General features: G+C 35.9%; 2 protein-coding genes across 4 annotated transcripts in view; one reads left to right on the forward strand and one right to left on the reverse strand.

The window, feature by feature from the left end:
• The window catches only part of LOC137040223 (uncharacterized), a 192170-nt gene that overhangs the window by 104341 nt on the left and 65686 nt on the right, over nt 1-22143 (forward strand). The window lies entirely within an intron of this gene.
• The window catches only part of gnav1 (guanine nucleotide binding protein (G protein) alpha v1), a 41743-nt gene that overhangs the window by 6753 nt on the left and 12847 nt on the right, over nt 1-22143 (reverse strand). For all 3 annotated transcript variants that reach the window (XM_067415678.1, XM_067415677.1, XM_067415676.1), the window contains exons 5-7: nt 11889-12017; nt 2590-2719; nt 1141-1212 (exon numbers count right to left, since the gene is read on the reverse strand). In XM_067415678.1, coding sequence (XP_067271779.1) covers nt 1141-1212; nt 2590-2719; nt 11889-12017 — 331 coding nt within the window. The remainder of the gene's footprint in view (nt 1-1140; nt 1213-2589; nt 2720-11888; nt 12018-22143) is intronic.

Genomic DNA, 22143 nt, shown 5'->3' on the forward strand with positions numbered 1-22143 from the left:
GCTATCAATCAATCAATCAATCCATCCATCCATCCATCCATCCACCTATCCACCAATCAATCCATCCATCCATCCACCTACCTATCAATCCAGCCATCCACCCATCCATCTGGCTATCAATCCATCCACCTACCTATCAATCCATCCATCCAGCCACCTATCCACCAATCCATCCATCCAGCCACCTATCCACCAATCAATCCATCCATCCATCCATCCATCCATCCATCCACCTACCTATTAATCCAGCCATCCATCCATCAAGCTAGCTATCAATCCATCCATCCATCCATCCATCTAGCTAGCTATCAATCCATCCATCCATCCATCAATTTATAAATTGATCCATTCATCCACCTACCTATCAATCCATCTCCCACCTATTCACTTACTGTTGGAAATGTTCTTCTTGCTAAAATAATTTCCCAAAGATCATTTGATTTCAGAAAGGCTTTATTCAAATCAACAAAGCCGAATCTCTCCTGCAGGACACCACTCCTGTTCTTTGGTTTACCTAGCAGCATATATAACAGAGCGGCTTTCCCAAAATAGTAACAACCAGCTACTTTTCCTGTTGGTTTCTGGCTCACGTCACCACATTCCAAGATCTTTTTCTGTCAATCATACATCTTCTGTATGTCACTTTGGACCAAGTCGTCAACGTCCACACACATTTAATACAGGGCAAACACAACCTCAGCATACATCTGACATCTAATAGCGTCTTATATACAGCTTATTTTACATTAAATTCAATAATAAAATCATCTACACTACCTATCCACCTACATACCTATCAGTCAATCCATCCATCCATCCATCATCTTAAATCAGAAATGTTGTATTATTGTACACTTTACTGAAATTAAAATAAATGAATAAATTATATATATAAATTCCAGTCTGCTAGGACAAAATAAATAAATAAATTTTACAACCATCCTCCCCCAAAAAAAATCCCAGAAAAGGATCCCATCTCTTGTGAATATGTACATGTATGTATCAAAAGAAATGGTTTTGTTTTCTTGGTCCGTAATGTTGGGCGTTGAGCGTAGCCTCTTGATTGATGACACTGGCCTCCTCTCGAGCTAATAGGATGAGATTGGATGAGCTCTCTCGGTGGATTGAGCTGTTTCTTACCATAGAAGTACTTCTGAAGAAGACATTATTGCAGATTGATGAGAACAGCTTGAGACTCTCCTGCAGCCGATTCTAAACAAGAGCACAAATTAAAAACGTGAGCCGTCATTCTCACGAGACCCCATGATGCAACTGAAAAGCTGAGGTCGGTGCATATGAACAATGTGTGTGTTGTAATAACAGATTCACATTAAGTAAACCAAGTTTATGGTTTTGTTACTCAGTTTTAGTTACATATAGTAGTAAATTAAATAAATAAAACAAAATATAAAATGTTATTTTCCAAATGTATTATATAGCTTCTATTATTAAATCACTTTTTGAAACACATTTTCAATTATATATTAAAAAAAAATACTTCTATTTTGAAAAAACATTGTAATGATGCATATTTTTGTTACTAAATGTGTTTTAACAAAATGTTAGTTAATTTTATATTACATTAGTACATTTATTACTGTAAAATTCTAAAACTAAATATTTTTTATCAATAATGTTTTTTTGTTTTATAATATTACATTATTACTTTAAATAAATAATGTAAAATATTTATATTTTGAGCATTAACAGTTTTAATTTACAAAAAAAAAGATTTGTATTTTTTTGTTTGTACATTTTAGTTTTAAAATGTTACATTAAATACATATTGTAAAATATTAAAATGAAGTATTTGCTAGAAGTATTTGCATAAACAAATGTTATTTTCGGCATTTAAAATTATGCTTTACAGAAAATAGCTCTCTAAAAAGATATATTTTAGTAAAATTGTTTATTTTATTTTTTATTTATTTTATTTTACATTTAAACGGTTACAAAAACATACGTTGACACAATCACTATATAGTAATGGTATCTCAATTTTCCACACTGTAAAAAAATTTGGTTGGTTTTTGTCGGTTTAACTTAAAAAAGTAAGTAACCTGGTTGCCTTAAAATTTTGAGTTTATTGAAATTAAAAATTTGAGTTGATACAATGAAGAAAATTTGTTTAATAAATAGAAACTCAAGATATTTTTGTATCTGAACCACATAAAAAAAATTGATAAATTTGATAAAGCACTATTTGGCATGTTTCACTGCGTCATCAGAAATAAAACACACAATTACCCAATATGGTTACAAAATCTTTTAATAATATTTTAATAAAGGTTGTCGAATCTCAAAAAATTGTCATTGTATTAACTCAAAATTTTAATTTCAATGAACTCAAAATTTTAAGGCAACCAGGTAACTTTATTTCTCAATAATTTTTTACAGTGCAGAAGAGATAAGAAAATAAAATATTACTGTTAACTATCAATACAAGCATACTATTTTTAACATTAACAAAAATGACAGGCATTTGCTTTAAATAACAGCTGGGTCACCTCTTGTTCAGTCACTTGTTTGTTCAGTAGCAGCTTCTGTTTGATGTAACAGGTGAATGCAAAAGTACTAATGTTTTCTCACCATAGATGGATCTTCTACTAGCGTCATGTCGTACCCACTCAGAGACACAACGAACAGCACGGCCCTCACGTCCTCAAAACAACTGATCCACTTCCTCCTCTCCGTCCTCTGGCCTCCAACGTCATACATTCTGTGGAGAGAGAGACAAAAGGTCCTCAATGGAAAAGAAACCCCTCAATATGGCACAAAAACACTTTAAAGTGCAACCGCAATTTACCTTGGGAAATATATCACGTTACAAAAGCACAATGGATTTTGAACACCATTTCATGTTGACTTTTACAAACAGCCCCATATGTTATGCTAATATGCTGCTAACTAGCGACATGCATCCGAACATGTGAAAAACAGACCATTGGGTAATTATTGATGCCATCAAATGAGTCTAAATATATGAAATGAACAAGCTCTGCCAAACTTCTCCTTACAGTGTTTTAGATCCCAACACTAAAAGGCTTAAGCTTGTTAGCTAGTTGTTAGCAAAGGCATGTCAAAACAAAACATCTCAAAACATGACATATTTCATTACAGGTTTGTCCTCTTCACATCTATTTTTGAAGTGCATCTAAAAAGAGCTGTAAAAAGGTGAGTGTTTGTTCTCAAAGAGAGTTTCTTGTCTTCAGATAGTGGCGTCTAAAGGGAGAAGGCTGTGAAGGGTCAAAGTCTCTCTCACACATTTATTTTCCAGCTTCCACTTCATCCTGCTCCATCTCTTCACTATATTATTGAGGAAGATTCCTCCACACGTCTGAAATCAAAACTATCAATACACACACTTCAAATGTGATGGAAAAATAAATCTATATGTGCTTTATGGGACACTAATACATATGATTTCTCAGTCAAAAGAATTATATATACATATAAATATAAATATATTTATATGTATCTTCATAATTTAGATTTAGACTGTATATTCAGAATATTTAAATGTTTATTAAGATTTACAACTATTTATTTAGTATTTAAATGTATATATTAAAATTTATACATTCAGGATTCCAAAAAAGTTGGGACACTACAAATTGTGAATAAAAACAGAATGCAACGATGTGGAAGTTTCAAATTTCAACATTTTATTCAGAATACAACATAGATGACATATCAAATGTTTAAACTGAGAAAATGTATCATTTTAAGGGAAAATATACGTGTATTTAAAATTTTATGGCACCATATCTCAACAAAAAGTTGAGACAAGGTCATATTTATATATATCAAGGTCGCTGTGTGGCATCCCCTCTTCTTTTTATAACAGTCTGCAAACATCTGGGGACTGAGGAAACAAGTTGCTTAAGTTTAGGAATAGGAATGTTGTCCCATTCTTGTCTAATACAGGCTTCTAGTTGCTCAACTGTCTTAGGTCTTCTTTGTCGCAGCTTCCTCTTTATGATGCGCCAAATGTTTTCTACGGGTGAAAGATCTGAAATGCAGGCGGGCCATTTCAGTACCCGGATCCTTCTTCTACGCAGCCATGATGTTGTAATGTAATGTTGTAATGAAAGGTCTTCCCTGAAAGAGACGACGTCTGGATGGCAGCATTTGTTCTAGAACTTGGATATACCTTTCAGCATTGATGGCGCCTTTCCACATGTGTAAGCTGCTCATGCCACATGCACTCATGCAATCCCATAGCAGAAGAGATGCAGGCTTCTGAACTGAGCGATGATAACAACTTGGGTTGTCCTCATCCTCTTTAGTCTAGATGACATGGCGTCCCAGTTTTCAAAAAAGAACTTCAAATTTTGATCTTTCTGACCACAGAAGAGTTTTCCACTTTGCCACAGTCCATTTTAAATGAGCCTTTGCCCGGAGAAAACGCCTGCGCTTCTGGATCATGTTTAGATATGGCTTCTTTTTTGACATATAAAGCTTTAGCCGGCAACGGCGAATGGCACGGTGGATTGTGTTCACCGACAATGTTTTCTGGAAGTGTTCCTGAGCCCATGTTGTGATTTCCATTACAGTAGCATTATCAGAGCTATCAAATCCAGTGTTTTGTATTTTGCGTACGTGAGTTTTTGTTGTAGATGTCTATAAAAAAAAAAAAAAATTTGTGTACTGTGCTAATTAATTGAGATTTCTTACAGCTCTTACAGGTTGTTGGCCTTGTCTGTTTCGTTGCTTCTATTGCTCTCCCCTTTTTTGTAAGTCGCTTTGGATAAAAGCATCTGCTAAATGATTAAATGTAAATGTAAATGTATCATTCCTGTGTGTGAATCAGTGCCATCTAAGGGCCCGGAGATCACGGGCATCCAGTGTGGATTTCCGGCATTGTCCCTTACGCACAGAGATTGTTCCAGATTCTCTGAATCTTTGGATATTATGATGCACTGTAGATGATGATAACTTCAAACTCTTAGCAAGTTTTCTCTGAGAAACTCCTTTCTGATATTGCTCCACTATTTTTCGCTACAGCATTGGGGGAATTGGTGATCCTCTGCCCATCTTGACTTCTGAGAGACACTGCCACTCTGAGAGGCTCTTTTTATACCAAATCATGTTGCCAATTGACCTAATAAGTTGAATATTGGTCCTCCAGCTGTTCCTAACATGTACATTTAACTTTCGTCCTCTTATTGATATCTGTCCCAACTTTTTTAGAATCGGTTTTGTACACACACATGCATACATACGTGTGTCTGCTGGGATTTATATATATATAAAAAAAATAATGATAAATTATATAAAATATAAGAATCTATTTATTATTATAATTCATGTATATCACATATATACATTTTCTATCTATAAATATATAAATCTAGTTTAAAAGTAATCTGAATCTATAAATGTTTATACTCTCACACACACATGCACAGCTTCTAAATAATAATAATAATAATAATAATAATAATAATAATAATAAACACACTAAGCAACCATAACTTAAACTCACTGGTAATAACACAAAATTTGACACACACCAAGTCAACAACAAATATCTACAGGAAAGAAAAATGTAACCGTTTTTTTGTTTGATTAACATTAATGAGACCAACAGCCTATATATTAAAACCTACTGTACCGCACAAATCTTATATTGTTACACATTATCAGGTGTTTTTCCCTAATAGAGAACCAATCATTTATTTAAGACACAGCAGATAATGTTTGCGTGAATACTCACCAAGACAGATATTTTGAAGTTCTGTAATTATGTTTGTGTGTGTTTATCAGGATTGCACATGTTAGATCTGTTAGTCAGCGAGAGTAAGATCATTTTCATGGACAAATGAAAGGTACTCTCTTAAAATGTACAATATAAAACATAGGATTTTGCTGAGTTTTCAACAGAAAAAAAAAAATTTGAACCAAACCTAGTTCACCTTTTTGCCTGTCACGTTTTTTCCAACAGAACAAAGGTTTAATAACGGCTTTGTTAAATTATGGGATGATCTGATGTGGCCACATAATCACTGCAGATGAGGTGAGAATCGTGCCGTGTCAAACACACTGATCAAAACGCAAGTCGTTTCGCTCATCAGTAGACTGTTAATTACGGCTCGGATGGGAAGGGTGACCCGGAGCGACCTCAGATTTAAATTTCGGTAGTGAGGAATTTGGTTCAGAGATTTTATTAGACTGGTTTAAAAAATAAATCATCAGAAACATGAGGAAAACGGTGACACATCCTGTCCAAGACACCTATGACAGCATGTTGTTCCTACTTTTATATGAATAAAATATATATTTAGACAATAGCCGTGCAATAAATATTGCATTATGGTTGACAAGTTAAATGCAAGTCATTTGGAATGAGTGAAATCCGGAACTTTATGCCACATGAATCAAATGGCATATAAAATGCACTGCAAAACCATAAAAAACAAACCAAATTACTTCTTGAAATGATAGTAAAATTTACATGCAGCCATAAGAAACACTACCTCTATCTTATTAGCTATAGTAAATGAAATGAACAAACATTAAAATTAATAAAAGTATAAATAAATAAAGTGTGAATAAAATCATACATGCATAAATAAATAAAAAGCATAATGCCTAAATAAATAAATAAATAGCGTAAATAAATATAAATCAAAAGAATATTACATAAATACATCAAAGCATAAATTCAAGAATAAATTGAAGTGTGAATAAATGCATACCTAAATAAACAGCATTAATCCATAAATACAAAAAAAAAAGAATAAATAAAATAATTTAACAAATTCCTAAATAAAAGTGTAAATAAAAGAAAACAAATAAATAAATAGAAGATTAAATAAATAACTTTTATTTAAAAATTGAACTGAATAATTGAGGAAGGCAAAGGATCGTACTAAAATGCAGCGGCTATGGGTGTGTGTCAAAGGTGAGGTGTGAATCCAGTGATATGATAAAGATCTGGGGGTCTCGGCATGGGACGCGTGTGAAGTGCTGCGATAAGGATGAGCAGTGGAGCATGCCGAAGACTGACAGCAAGTTATTCAGACCAAATTAATTCACTCGAACTCGAGAGGAACTCAACAGGTTCCACATAGCCAAACATTACTCCACATAACATCAGCACTGCTTTCAGAGTTATAATGAACATAAAGACATGATGGCGTGTCCTTTATCGTCAGGATTTCTCCGCTCGTTTTTATGCTCTATACCACAACCCAACAAATACAACAATTCCCCACATTTCAGATTGAAAACCAGACATTTCTGAAGACCAAATAGTAAAGATGACTAAATGGATAAGCAACCAACTGGGTATTTCAAACACCGCAACATCCCACAACCATTGTTTAAGTGAAGGCATCTTGTTTTGATTTTATGATGTTGTAGAGGCGCTTTTATTAAAATCTGTCATGAAAGCAGTGGGAATTTAGATTTAGCATTATGCAGAGTAATGCAATAGAAATGTTATTGCAGAGGCCCTCAACCGAAGCCAATAAATTAGCCAAATCTCAGGGCAGAAGTAGCCCAAGAATAAGCGAATGGAAAAGTATAGAAAAAGACAGTTGCTTTTCAGCAAATGCCAAAGCACTCATCTTTCTGTGCCATCTCAAACAGTCAGTGGCATCTCATAGCTGTAAATGTCTCCATTAAAATTCAAAAGGCTGGTAAAAGCTGCCAGGCAGAAAATTACTCACATTTCCCATGAAACCTCCCAATCGTTTTACTGGCTGCCCAATGCTTGCACAAAATTGAACTCGAGAGGACAGTGAACATACATAAAACTTTTTCATTCTGACATTTTGAAGAACAAGAGTCAGTGTTACCATTACAGTGCGCAGTTTACCTATAAAAACTGTTTTTGCCTTAGGTAAAGCAAACATTAACTAAAAGTTAAAGTGAAATAAAATATTTATATTGTATTTATTGCATTTCAGCTAGCTGCCAAGGTAACATTTCTCATTTGTATTTGTTTAGATTAACCAAATTAACTAAAAACTAAATTTTAATATTATATGAAAAGCGAAATGAAAATTAGAAAATTTGCCTAGGCAACTAATTGAAATAAGCTTAAGTTACGGTTAAAAACGGAAATAAAATTTTGTATTTTACACTGAGACGATAACGTAATTTCCAAAAACTTCCACATTGAAACCGGTTTTCAAATGTTTGCATTTTCAGGCCCCCAAAACGAAGTTCTAGTTTCCCATTTTTATATTTTAGATTCAAACCAATTAACCAAACAAACTAATATAAAAATCAAATAAATATCTAAACGAAAATTAGAAATGTTGCCGTAGCAACTAACTGAAATAAGCTTGTTGAAGTACTAAAATTTAAAAATATATTTTTTTATTAAAAATAAAAGACAACGTTGTCAAAACGATCCACCATAATCTGTAAAAAAATATGGACGTAGTGTCCGTGACGTCACCCATAGGATTCTGAAGAGCCGTTTTAAAGCATAAAGTAGAGATGAGCTGGCCGTAGCCATCTTCGCAGCGCAAAGGATAACAGAAAATGGGCAAAGAGGCGGGACGTGGGAGGAGCTGAGGTGACGTGATGACTAACAGACAGCAGACAAATGGATATCCACCTGTCACTCAAAGTGACCACGCCCTTAATTTTGCAGAACTTTAAAGGTGGGGTAAGTGTTATTTCAAAACCGTTTTAGAAAAAGGTCTCAGTGGAATAACAAACTTGTAGCCAATCAGCAGGTAAGGGGCGTGTCTACTATTGATGGTGAGAAGAGAGGCTCAACGTCATTATTCAAAACACAAGACACACATAACGGACATTAGCCGAGAACTAATATATGCTGGCTTTTGCTTGAATATGCTCGCGTGTCATGTTTGTTCATTTGCAATCGTATTGTCGCTCACATCACCGATGATAAAGACCCGTTCATTTCCACACCGTATGGAGCATCTACATCTCCTTACTGTTTGTTTCAAGCGTCACCTTACAAAATGTGCCCAACAAGTAAGATACTACACTCCTAATATGTTTGTTTCCTCTTTTCATGATCTATATAATCCTAATCCGGTCATAATTGTAATATCGTTAGCTGGACTAGCTCGTGTTCTATCGAGTTGTTCATGAGAACGGTTTGTGTTTTCTGATCGCTATAACTAATCTGGTCATAATTGTAACATGTCGTCAGTTGGACTGTCGAGGCTCGTGTACCATTGAGTTGTTCATGGGAACGGTTTTTGTTTTTGTAATGGAAGGGGTGACTTTTTCATTGAATTTTCGACCTGGAGTAGTTACACACAGATTCTGCCATAGTTGTTGCCTGGGTTACGTATGTGTGGGGCGGAGCTATCTAAATAGACCCTTTTTGGGGGTAGGGGCGTGTTTGCTTTGGTGATTTGAAATATCAACAACGGTTTCCAGATAGCCATTACCCCACCTTTAAGGCTTTATATAATGTAAACAAATTAGTTATAAAAAAATTCACCCTCTCACAGTTGTCATGAAGGTCAAAATTGGCCCCAAGATGGCGGTCACTTTGTAAAGAATCACTGTGCCTATAGACCGAACACATAATACGTATACGCATGACGTCACTGTTTTCACAAATTTGGATTTATAGTTTACACTGAGATGATAACGGTATAATTTTTAAAAATTTCCAAACGTAAACGTTTTTCCATTGCCTTTTTCAGGTACAGGTGGCAATGTTGCCAAAACGACCCATACACATACATATACATATATGTACAAATACACATGGGGCCCTATCTTGCACCCAGCGCAATTGACTTTGTACACCGACGCATGTGTCATTCCTATTTTGCACCCGTGCAAAGTGCGCTTTTCCCTCCACAAAAGCACGACGCTAAACTAGTGAATGAACTTGCGCTCCCTGGGCGGTTCAGCGCAAAAAAGGAGGCGTGTTCCGGCGCAAACAATCCCTGGTGCTATTTTGCTGTTCCATTAAACAATTGCGCCACTGACCAGAAAAAACCTAGTCTAATGTCAGTGGCGCGTTTTGCGTTGTTCATTATGCTATTTTAAGGGCGCATGCTTGACCAAAATGTATAGTGTGCACAACGCGCATACACTTTGCTAATGAAATCTACACAGATGCAACAGTTATTTGTGCAAATCATAAATTGTTACACTAAAAAAAATATTAACACATTGTGGTGTGCCATGAAGATGTGAAAAAATAGGCATAAATCTAGCTTACAAATTATTCAGGCTAATTGTAGTAATTAAGGATCAGACCTCTTTGCCCAATAGTGTTAAGACATATATGTATATAAGGACATCTGACAAATTGGTTTGTCCGTCAAGAACCAGGAAAAAAAAAATCGACTGAAAAACTAAAAAACTGTTTAACCGACGCCTGTTTAACCGACGCCATTTCTCCCATCCCCATACAACACAACTTCTCTGTCTTTCACTCCCTTACGAAAGGAAAATATATTTAACAATATATTACTTGAAATATATTTTAATATGTTGTAAATAAATGGAATAATATATTGATGGTATTATAAAATATATGATATATTCATGTAATATGTAATATATTGCAAAATATACAAATGATTGCCGCTTTCAATATATTGCAATATATTGAAAAATATAAATATTAATTCCCATATATGTGAATATATTGCCTAATGCATTGCATGAAATTTTCCAATATACTGCAATATATTTTTGTTTCGTAAGGGCTGCTCTTACAAGAACATCAGTCTCCTCGGCTGTGAACCGCTCCTGGCGTGCTCCTGGTAAATACGCCATAATAATAGCAATCCATAATGGAACTTGCGCACCTGCTTTTAAAGGGAATGTTGGATGACGCTCTGATTGGTTTATTCACGTTACGCCCAAACCACACCTATGAATAATGAAGCTACTTCAGACCAACCCATTTTAGATTTGCGCCGGGCGCAAGAGCCATTTATCCCGCCGGGAAAATAGTAACAGCGCCGAGACCCGCCCACAAAGTTACTTGCGCTTCGCGCTTTGACACTTGCGTTTCCGATCGTTAAAATAGGGCCCATGATGTCAAAGTTTTACATGGAGATGATAATGGTAAAAACTTTTCAAAAACTTGCAAACCCATTTTCAAAAGTTGCCATTTGCATGCCCCCAAATGCTGCTGTCATCTAAATGAACGGCCAAAACGTGTAAAAAGTTTTCTGTTTTTAGTTGAAAATGGTGTTGTGTAATTGGCCCCTTAGTTAACTAAAATAACTCTGAATGATACGAACATAACACTGCTTCAAAGACAATTAGCATGAGCTGTCTGTAGACATATTTGAGTTGAGACTGAAAACAAGACGTCACACCTCAGACAAATTCATAACAAGTCTTGCATCCAAATCAAAGTCAAACGTGTGCTCTACGCTGATAATGCCAGTTAGGATATTGACGAATGGAGAGAAGCTTAATCAGGACGGCAAGCAGAGGTGACGTCTCATAAGATAGTGAGGTGGAGGATGCCGCCGCTCAATATCAGGAATCTAGGGAATCGTCTGTTCAAAAGAAACCCCCTCTTTTTGTCCTGCTAGGACAAAAGTGAACCTGCTAGTTCTAGCTACTTTAAGACAAACTTCATCTGAAAACAAAAGAAGCCTGTTTGATCTGTCTGATTATTAAGAGGACTGAGATTACAAAGTCTACGACTACCCATAAAAACAACTGAGTTGTGTTTTCTAAAAACAGTTGTGGTAAAAGGGTAAATAAAGAGATAAAAATAATGTCTCCAATTGATAATTTTCTAGTGGCTGATCACATCTAAATTTTTCAGTTGGCCGAATTGAAATTCTGTGAATTGATGAAATTTAATTAACAGAATTAAATTCGGCCAACTAAAAAATATAGATGTGATCAGTCACTTGAAAATGTTCAACTGGAGACCTGGATTTTTTTTTACTGTGAGAGTTTACCTGAAGACCAGGTGTTTGACTTTGAACTGAGTCTCGATCACTCCTGTGGTTCTCAGTCGGACTCGTAAAACGTCCGTTTCTGTCGGCATGTAATCGGTGGCGATGATCCTGCCCATGTTCTCAAAAAAACTGGACACAGAGAGACATAGATGGAAAAAGTTATTACAAACAGACATTTACGACAAAACTTACAGTTATAATTATGACTTCCTGAAACTCCCTGTCCAGATAAATAAATAAATAAATAGATAGATAGATAAATGGATCTAGCTCTTTATTGGACCGCCAACCAATAAATAGCCAATATTAACAATCTATTCAATATTTGTCAAAATCTGTGTCATTATAGTTCATGTATATACTTATAGTACTTATTAATACTTTGAATGAGCTTTTATTTGTATATTTCCTGTTTTCAATTTAGTTTATTTTAGTGTTTTTATATTTCTATATAGATTTCATTTTATTTTTAGCCATTTTAGTACTTAAACTTGGCAACTAACTGAAATAAGTTTAAGTTTTTCATTTAGTATGTATTATAGTTTTAACAGTAACACGGGTCTAAACAAATAAAACATAAATCACTAAAATAAAATTATAAAAACAAATTTAATTTAAATTTGCATTTCCTTAAAAACATTTAAAAGACCATTTTTAATAAAATGTAATAAAATTGATTTAATAAAAATGACAATCGCTTTTACATAAAATAACGTTTTATCAATAATGTATGATGAATCATGAATATTAATTTTAGATTAGCTAAAGAATACATTTAAAAGTGTTATTAAATTATCACTGCTTTTAAAGATTAACTTTGAGTGTTATGACACTCAATATTGGACAATAACCGATATATCGTGCATCCCTACAGTCTGGTTTGTTTTGTGTTAGTGTCACATGGCAGATATTATTCCACTCCAACCAGTTCCCCGGTTTGATATCACAAGGTTTTAAGGACTAACTTTAGCAATCTATCTGTGAAAAAAGAAGAAGAAGAGAGGCTTGGGAGTGACGTGCCTCTTCACCTCTCCCCCTATAATCGGGTCTCTGTGGGAAAAGACCTCTCCTTAAGGGCCGTCTTACATTGTCTAGGTAGGCTAAGCGGCTTTACCTCCGACTGTGGTTAGCGGCTGCGGTGGCGATAAGACGGCCTGGGGGAGAGCACACCGTATGCTAATTACCATCATGAATTTAAATACAGCATGATACAGTTTAAGCAAACCTGTGGGGGATTTATGTATGCGGGTGTGCTAAAGAGATGGATTATCCGGGAGCACGCGCTACGTAGCAACAAACACACCTCACAGGAGGTGCAACACCCTGGAGAGAGAATTAGACAAACACACATAAACACAGTTTTGAAGAAATACCCTCAGACAACTGTGCCATAGTTTTTTCTTATTAAGACTGAGTGAGGCATATTTTCCTGCACTGATAAGACTCTTATTATTCTGTTCATGTGAACTGAAGAAAGGCCAGGTTGAGCTATAAGCTAGTAAGTCAGGGGTTGATTTCACACGTTACATGCTAAAAAGTATCTGTTGCATTTGCACTGTCGCTGCAAGGGATGCGACGATAGCATAAATTAGCATAAACCGTTGTCTTCCAAGTGCAATGAATCGCTCACTGCATCTGAAATCGAATATTTCCATGCTATATAGCTGGTGTGGAAAAAAACTAAACGCCAAAAGAGTGTCCAAATACATACACCCTATTGAAAAAATACAGCATATGCGTGTTATGTTTTGAAGCATGGCAGCTGGTTTAGCTTGGTTCTTAGCTGGTTTAAGCTGGTCCTAAACTGGAACTGGTTTCTTAGGACCAGCTTAGGGCGATTTTAGGAACGACACAAACCAGCTGGGATGCTTCAAAACATACCCAACCAGAATGTTTTTTTTTCTACAAGGAGTAGTCTTTGAAAATCTGAAGATTTGAGATTCTGTGCGCATTCGATGGACACGTATTATCCCATGAGGTCTTGGAACAGGATTTATAAATGGAAGTAAAATGACGATGGAAGGTCACATGACAGTAATAACATGGTGGATGTAGGTCTGAATTTCATTCATACTACCCATATTCATACTATATAGAGCAGGGCTATTCAAATCTTACCCTGGAGGGCCAATGCGGTGCAGAGTTTCCCTCCAACCCTGATCAAACACACTCACCTGTGATTTTCTAATGATCCTGAAGACATTGATTAGCGTGTGTTTGATTAGGGTTGGAGCTAAACTCTGCACCGCATTGGCCCTCCAGGGTAAGATTTGAATAGCCCTGATATAGAGCATACATTTTAACGGCCGCCAAGTAAATTCAAATGTAGTATCTTCCAAGACAGTAAATGATTTTTCATATCTGTCAGCATTTAGCATTGCAGCTTCAATGCAGTTAGCTATTTTCTGTTAGCAGCATACCAACAAAAAGCACTATAAGTACTATGAACTACTTTAAATTATGACAGCTTATAGATAGCAAGAGAGCGTAAATACTTTTCAAAATAGTACTGCTTAAATGACAAGTAGCTTATAGCTACTATAGCTGTGGTCTCTCTCAGCAGGATATTGCGCCCTGCCACAAAGCAAAAATGGTTCAGGAATGGTTTGAGGAGCAGAACAACGAGTTTGAGGTGTTGACCTGGCCTCCATATTCCCCAGACCCCAATCCAATTGAGTATCTGTGGGATGTGCTGAACAAACAAGTCCGATCCATGGAGGCATCACCTCGCAACTTACAGGACTCAAAGGATCAGCTGCTAACATCTTGGTGCCAGATACCACAGCCCACCTTCAGGGGTCTAGTGGAGTCCATGCCTTGACAGGTCAGGGCTGTTTTGGCCGCAAAAGGGAGACCAACATAATTTTAGGACATATATGTTATGCCTGATTGGTGTATATGCTATTATAGTTTCAGAATTTCCGTGTGGAATTTTTATAGTTTTTTTTTGTTGTTTTAATTTTTTCAGTTATAGTATACCAACTTAAATTAATTTCATTGAGTAATTCGTAATTTGCGTTTATTTTTTCATCTAATCTTCTGATTTAATATCAGTTTAGAGAGCGCGTAGAGTTTGTTTCTGGTTTTAGCGACAGCTACACAGACACACAAACACACACCACCACACTCCGTCCTCAGTGCCAATGCGATTCCTTGGCATTCCAGCTGAGTCTGATCTTGTAAACCCCCTGGGCGGCACAACGCGCTCCGAGGCAGCGACGAACGCATGACTCCGGACACCTCGGGCCTGAACAGACACTGTAAGTGCGAGGTGTGTTTCTTTCGGCACGTCTGGGTGCGCGTGACAGACATGTCCTTACGTGCATCTGGATGCAACTTCCACTCGCTGCTGGCCTTCACTTCCCAGCGGGACGCAAAGGTTCCGTCACTGTGAATCTGTCTAATTCACTGACGCTCTTTAGGGAAAGGCAGGGGCTAACTTTAACAGCTATTCTCTCCAGAAATTGTGCTTTCTATAAAACCCCTGCACAATAAAAAGAGCTAAAAACAGCTTCTGATGGTTCTTAGCTGGTCCAAGCTGATCATTAAGGTCATTAGTAGGTCTAATCTCACTGTATTCTTTAGTTGTAAGGAAAAGAGCAGCGTGAACATCATTCAAAATGTCTTTTGTGTCCTACAAAAGAAAAATAACATTAGTCATTTTTAGATTATCTATTCCTTTCCAAAACAGGTTTAACCTGGTTTCTCCTAGAAGGCAGCGTGACATTTTGAAATATTTTTAGCAGTTGAAGACCTCTTCTGGCGTTTTGTAGATATACTTTAACTTTCGGATTGATTTGACACCACTTTGACCTCTCACCAAAATCCCTCTGAAGTATCTCAGCGTCTCCTCACTCCATTTCTGATCTTTTTTTCCACACAATTGAATTTCGCTAAACAACGCCGGCCCGGGGTTTTAGGGCCGAGGTTTTCATGAAGAATTTAGAATAGCGTGGGAGAGCAAATGAGAAAGGATGAAAGGCACAAATGAAAAGAGTTTTTGCAAGATGGATGGCAGGATATGAACAGGTTCCACCGGGCCTGTGGAGACGGTGGGAATGCCCTCTGATAAATCTGACCTTTAACAAGAGATTATGATTGTTTCTGTGTGTGTGTGTGTGTGTGAGGAGGGGTGATGGAGCCCTGCAGGTGTGACATGACAGCTTGGGAGGAAAGGTTTTTAAACCTGGAGAGCGAGAGCTACAGTACGAATATCTGTGAATATAGTCATCTCGAATTGTGAATATCAGATCGTGAATACAGTGGTACACTACATTTAAATTAAGTCACTGTCATTTTTATGCAAATCATTTATGCAATCTTAAGACATTCCTATTCATACATTTTAATACTTTTTTAAAGCAAGTTATCATTGTGTTATGTTTGTGTCCGTCTTAAACACTTCAACCCATAATTCAGAGAAGTGCCAATGTGATTATTTAGTAGCTGCCGGTGACAAGTGTGTTATTGACTCTGTTTGTGTGTGTGTGTGTGTGTTTCTTTTAACAACATTTCTTTTTAAATTTTTTTTTTATTTTTTCTGTGTGTGTGTCAGTCAGTAACACACAGAAAAAATAAAACAATTTTTTAAAAGAAATATAAAAATGAATAAAAATGACAAAAACAGAAAAATACAGGTATCAGGAAATATACACCTACACTAACTATTTAGACTAATTAAAAACACACATTTAACATTTTTAAAGCATGTTTGAAATGTTTTTATATATTTAAATGATTAATAATAATAATAATTATTATTATTATTATTATTATTATAGCATTTTTCATAAAACTAACTTATTATACATACTAATTTAACTAACAAATAAATATATAATGAACACAAAAATCTAGCGTTTCAAATTTCCATTGTTTGCAATTCAGGTTACATATACTAATTAAAATTAAATTAATAAAAATATATATAAAGAATAATGAATAACAATAAAAAGCATTATTGAATCATTTTAATTATTAATATTAATACTACCGATACAAAGAAACAGTTGTTTAATATGAATAAAATAATATTTTAATGAATGACAAATTATTATTGTAATAACTATTATATACAATTATTATTTATTCATATTAAATAATTGCAAAAAGTATTTGTAGTACTAAAAGTAGTACTACAACTACTAACACAGGCCTATACAATTATTAATAATAATAATAATAATAATAATAATAATAATAATAATAATAATAATAATAACAACAACAACATTATTTTAAGTGAATAATAATAATAATTAAATTATAATAACTATTATTATTATTACTACCATTAATTTATTTTTGGTATCACTTTTCCCAAACTACAGATAAGTACATGTGCAGATATGCACATGTGTGGGAATCCGGTAGAATTTAGGGCTGTGTGTTTTAGTGTGTGTGGGCTTTTATGCCAAACACATTCGGTACGGACAACTTCAACCACACACAGCACCTCACATCTCACTCGCCTCCATCTTTTTCCTTATTCTTTTCAATGTTCTCTAGGTGTCTTGCGTGCTAATCAAAAAGACAAGCTATCCTGTCAAACCTCCACTGCGTGGCGTCCCAGCATGCCTTGCAGGATATATAGGCCATAGGCTTTGAGGTTTGACTGTTTTCTAATTGCCGTTTATGAGCTACCACACACACACACCTCGCTGTGGCGTTTGAGGTTCATTCGCTGTGGCACACACAACACGTCAGCGACATGGGTGACCCTCTCAGTTTCATTTGAATAATCAGCCTCCTGGTGTTTTAGTTTGCTGTCACACACACATACGCAATTACACAATTCACAGCTTGAATATCCCACTAATCAGCCATTATTCACAGTGGGAGTGTTAGATCGAGGCACAGATCAGCGGCCATTATGGCTCAAGAGTGGCAGTCACACATCAGTTCCGTAACACCCACATAAAGCCTACGGAAGCTAGATGAGGAAGCATTGGGAAACCTGAGCAAAAGTGCTAGGAAATCAATAAATCATTGAATAATGATAAAACATTAAGGATTAAGTCTTCAGGAGATAAATGCTTGTCATTAACTGAACATGAATGACGTAATCTGTGCTCAGGATCTTTAATGCATTAGCAAAAATAATAAAAGAGGAATATTTCAAAGAATCGTTTTGCAAAAATTATCTGTAAATTTCCTTGCAGCCCATGAAATGTTTACCGAACAAGAGAAAGATTTAGGGGTCAGCACCCGAGTCAAATAGCCAATTAGACTATAATAAAACATTCATGACCTTTTACGGATCATGACTGGCCCATTTGAGAATGTTAAAATGTATTCAAATGAGATGCTAAGCGTTTAGAGGACTCATTCCAGTCTTGTGGTCTGTAACCTCGTTGCTCAAGGACTGATCAAAAGCTTAATGTGTTATTCTATCTTGGTTTAGCTAGACAAGAGAGCTTTCTTGACTAGCTAACAGGGGCTAAAACAACAACAGGGGCTAACTGAAAAAAACAACAATAGGGGCTAACTGAAAAGACAACGGAGGCTAACTGAAAAAAACAACAGAGGCTAACTAAAAAAACCAACAGAGGCTAGCTTAAAAAACCAACAGATGCTAACTAAAAAATACAACAACATAGGCTAACTAAAAAAAACAACAACATAGGCTAACTAAAAAAAACAACATAGGCTAATTAAAAAACAGCAACATAGGCTAACGAAAAAAACAACAACATAGGCTAACTTAAAACAACAACAAAGGCTAACTGAAAAAACAACGGAGGCCAACTAAAAAAAACAACAACAGAGGCTAACTAAAAAAAACAATGAAGGTTAACTGAAAAAACAACAGAGGCTAACTGAAAAAAACAACAGAGGCTAACTAAAAAAACAACAACAACAACATAGGCTAACTAAAAAAAACAACATAGGCTAACTAAAAAACCCCAACATAGGCTAACTAAAAAAAAACAACATAGGCTAACTAAAAAAAACCAACATAGGCTAACTAAAAAAAAACAACATAGGCTAACTAAAAAAAAACAACATAGGCTAACTAAAAAACAACAACATAGGCTAACTAAAAAAAAACAACATAGGCTAACTAAAAAAAAACAACATAGGCTAACTTAAAACAACAACAAAGGCTAACTGAAAAAACAACGCAGGCCAACTAAAAAAAACAACAACAGAGGCTAACTGAAAAAAACAATGAAGGTTAACTGAAAAAACAACAGAGGCTAACTGAAAAAAACAACAGAGGCTAACTGAAAAAACAACAGAGGCTAACTGAAAAAAACAACAGAGGCTAACTGAAAAAACAACGCAGGCCAACTAAAAAAAACAACAACAGAGGCTAACTGAAAAAAACAATGAAGGTTAACTGAAAAAAACAACAGAGGCTAACTGAAAAAACAATGAAGGTTAACTGAAAAACCAACAGAGGCTAACAGAAAAAAACAATGAAGGTTAACTGAAAAACCAACAGAGGCTAACTGAAAAAAACAATGAAGGTTAACTGAAAAAACAACAGAGGCTAACTGAAAAAAACAATGAAGGTTAACTGAAAAAACAACAGAGGCTAACTGAAAAAAACTATGAAGGTTAACTGAAAAAACAGCAGAGGCTAACTGAAAAAAACAATGAAGGTTAACTGAAAAACCAACAGAGGCTAACTGAAAAAAACAATGAAGGTTAACTGAAAAACCAACAGAGGCTAACTGAAAAAAACAATGAAGGTTAACTGAAAAAACAGCAGAGGCTAACTGAAAAAAACAATGAAGGTTAACTGAAAAAACAACAGAGGCTAACTGAAAAAAACAATGAAGGTTAACTGAAAAAACAACAGAGGCTAACTGAAAAAAACTATGAAGGTTAACTGAAAAAACAGCAGAGGCTAACTGAAAAAAACAATGAAGGTTAACTGAAAAACCAACAGAGGCTAACTGAAAAAAACAACAGAGGCTAACTAAAAAAAACAACAAAAACAACATAGGCTAACTGAAAAAACAATGAAGGTTAACTGAAAAAAACAATGAAGGTTAACTGAAAAAACAACAGAGGCTAACTGAAAAAAACAATGAAGGTTAACTGAAAAAACAACGGCGGCTAGCTGGAAAAACAACGGAGGCTAGCTGAAAAACAACAACGGAGGCTAGCTGAAAAACAACAACGGAGGCTAACTGAAAAACAACAACGGAGGCTAACTGAAAAACAACAACGGAGGCTAGCTGAAAAAACAGTGGAGGCTAACTGAAAAACAACAACGGAGGCTAACTGAAAAACAACAACGGAGGCTAGCTGAAAAAACAGCGGAGGCTAGCTGAAAAAACAACGGCGGCTAGCTGGAAAAACAACGGAGGCTAGCTGAAAAAACAGCGGAGGCTAGCTGAAAAAACAGCGGAGGCTAACTGAAAAAACAGCGGAGGCTAGCTGAAAAAACAGCGGAGGCTAGCTGAAAAAACAGCGGAGGCTAGCTGAAAAAACAGCGGAGGCTAGCTGAAAAAACAGCGGAGGCTAACTGAAAAAACAGCGGAGGCTAGCTGAAAAAACAGCGGAGGCTAGCTGGAAAAAAAACAACGGAGGCTAGCTGAAAAAAAACAACAGAGGCTAGCTGAAAAAAAACAAACAACGGAGGCTAGCTGAAAAAACAGCGGAGGCTAGCTGAAAAAAAAAACAACGGAGGCTAGCTGAAAAAAAAACAACGGAGGCTAGCTGAAAAAAAAACAACGGAGGCTAGCTGAAAAAAAAAACAACGGAGGCTAGCTGAAAAAAAAACAACGGAGGCTAGCTGAAAAAAAAACAACGGAGGCTAGCTGAAAAAACAGCGGAGGCTAGCTGAAAAAAAAAACAACGGAGGCTAGCTGAAAAAAAAACAACGGAGGCTAGCTGAAAAAAAAAAACAACGGAGGCTAGCTGAAAAAACAGCGGAGGCTAGCTGAAAAAAAAAACAACGGAGGCTAGCTGAAAAAAAAAAACAACGGAGGCTAGCTGAAAAAAAAACAACGGAGGCTAGCTGAAAAAACAACGGAGGCTAGCTGAAAAAAAAAAACAACGGAGGCTAGCTGAAAAAACAACAACGGAGGCTAGCTGAAAAAACAACGGAGGCTAGCTGAAAAAAAAAAACAACGGAGGCTAGCTGAAAAAAAAACAACGGAGGCTAGCTGAAAAAAAAACAGCGGAGGCTAGCTGAAAAAAAAAACAACGGAGGCTAGCTGAAAAAAAAAACAACGGAGGCTAGCTGAAAAAAAAACAACGGAGGCTAGCTGAAAAAAAAAACAACGGAGGCTAGTTAAAAAATAAACAACGGAGGCTAGCTGAAAAAAAAAACAACGGAGGCTAGCTGAAAAAAAAACAACGGAGGCTAGCTGAAAAAAAAAACAACGGAGGCTAGCTGAAAAAAAAAACAGCGGAGGCTAGCTGAAAAAAAAAACAACGGAGGCTAGCTGAAAAAAAAAAACAACGGAGGCTAGCTGAAAAAAAAACAACGGAGGCTAGCTGAAAAAAAAACAACGGAGGCTAGCTGAAAAAACAACGGAAGCTAGCTGAAAAAAAAAACAACGGAGGCTAGCTGAAAAAACAGCGGAGGCTAGCTGAAAAAAAAAACAACGGAGGCTAGCTGAAAAAAAAACAACGGAGGCTAGCTGAAAAAAAAACAACGGAGGCTAGCTGAAAAAACAACGGAAGCTAGCTGAAAAAACAACAACGGAGGCTAGCTGAAAAAACAGCGGAGGCTAGCTGAAAAAAAAAACAACGGAGGCTAACTGAAAAAAAATTGTACTGTGGTTTTACCTAAAATATAAGGTGGATTAAGTTAATTGTTTTCTTTGACTATTTTTAGCTCTGAATGACAGCGAAAAGTGTGCAGTCATCTAAAGAATTTTGTGTTTGAACTTCCGTTTTTTGTGGAAGCTCTAAATATTTCAAAAGGCATCACAGTCAAGGATTAACTAATTAGCCGGTGAAGTGGATTTACTTATTGTAGAGTTAACGAAAGTTATCATGAGCAGTGTTTGATTGGGTATGAGCAGTGTATGATAGGTTTGAAGTAGATGTCAGGACACAGAATTTTTTTAAAAACAAGATCTTCCATTCATGCTATTGAAATACAAACCAGAACACAAAACACAACCAGTGCAGGGCTAAAAAGGGGCGGAGCTACATAAGGTCTATAAAATCACAACCAAACATTAGGCACTTATCAGAATCTGCGCAGCTAAGGAGCTAAACACTCATAATGATCGCAAAAATGTGGAACGACAAGCCTCTAAAAAAATTAATTCTAGGATATCTACTC

Source organism: Pseudorasbora parva, chromosome 14, assembly GCF_024679245.1.
Source record: "Pseudorasbora parva isolate DD20220531a chromosome 14, ASM2467924v1, whole genome shotgun sequence".
Taxonomy (NCBI): domain Eukaryota; kingdom Metazoa; phylum Chordata; class Actinopteri; order Cypriniformes; family Gobionidae; genus Pseudorasbora; species Pseudorasbora parva.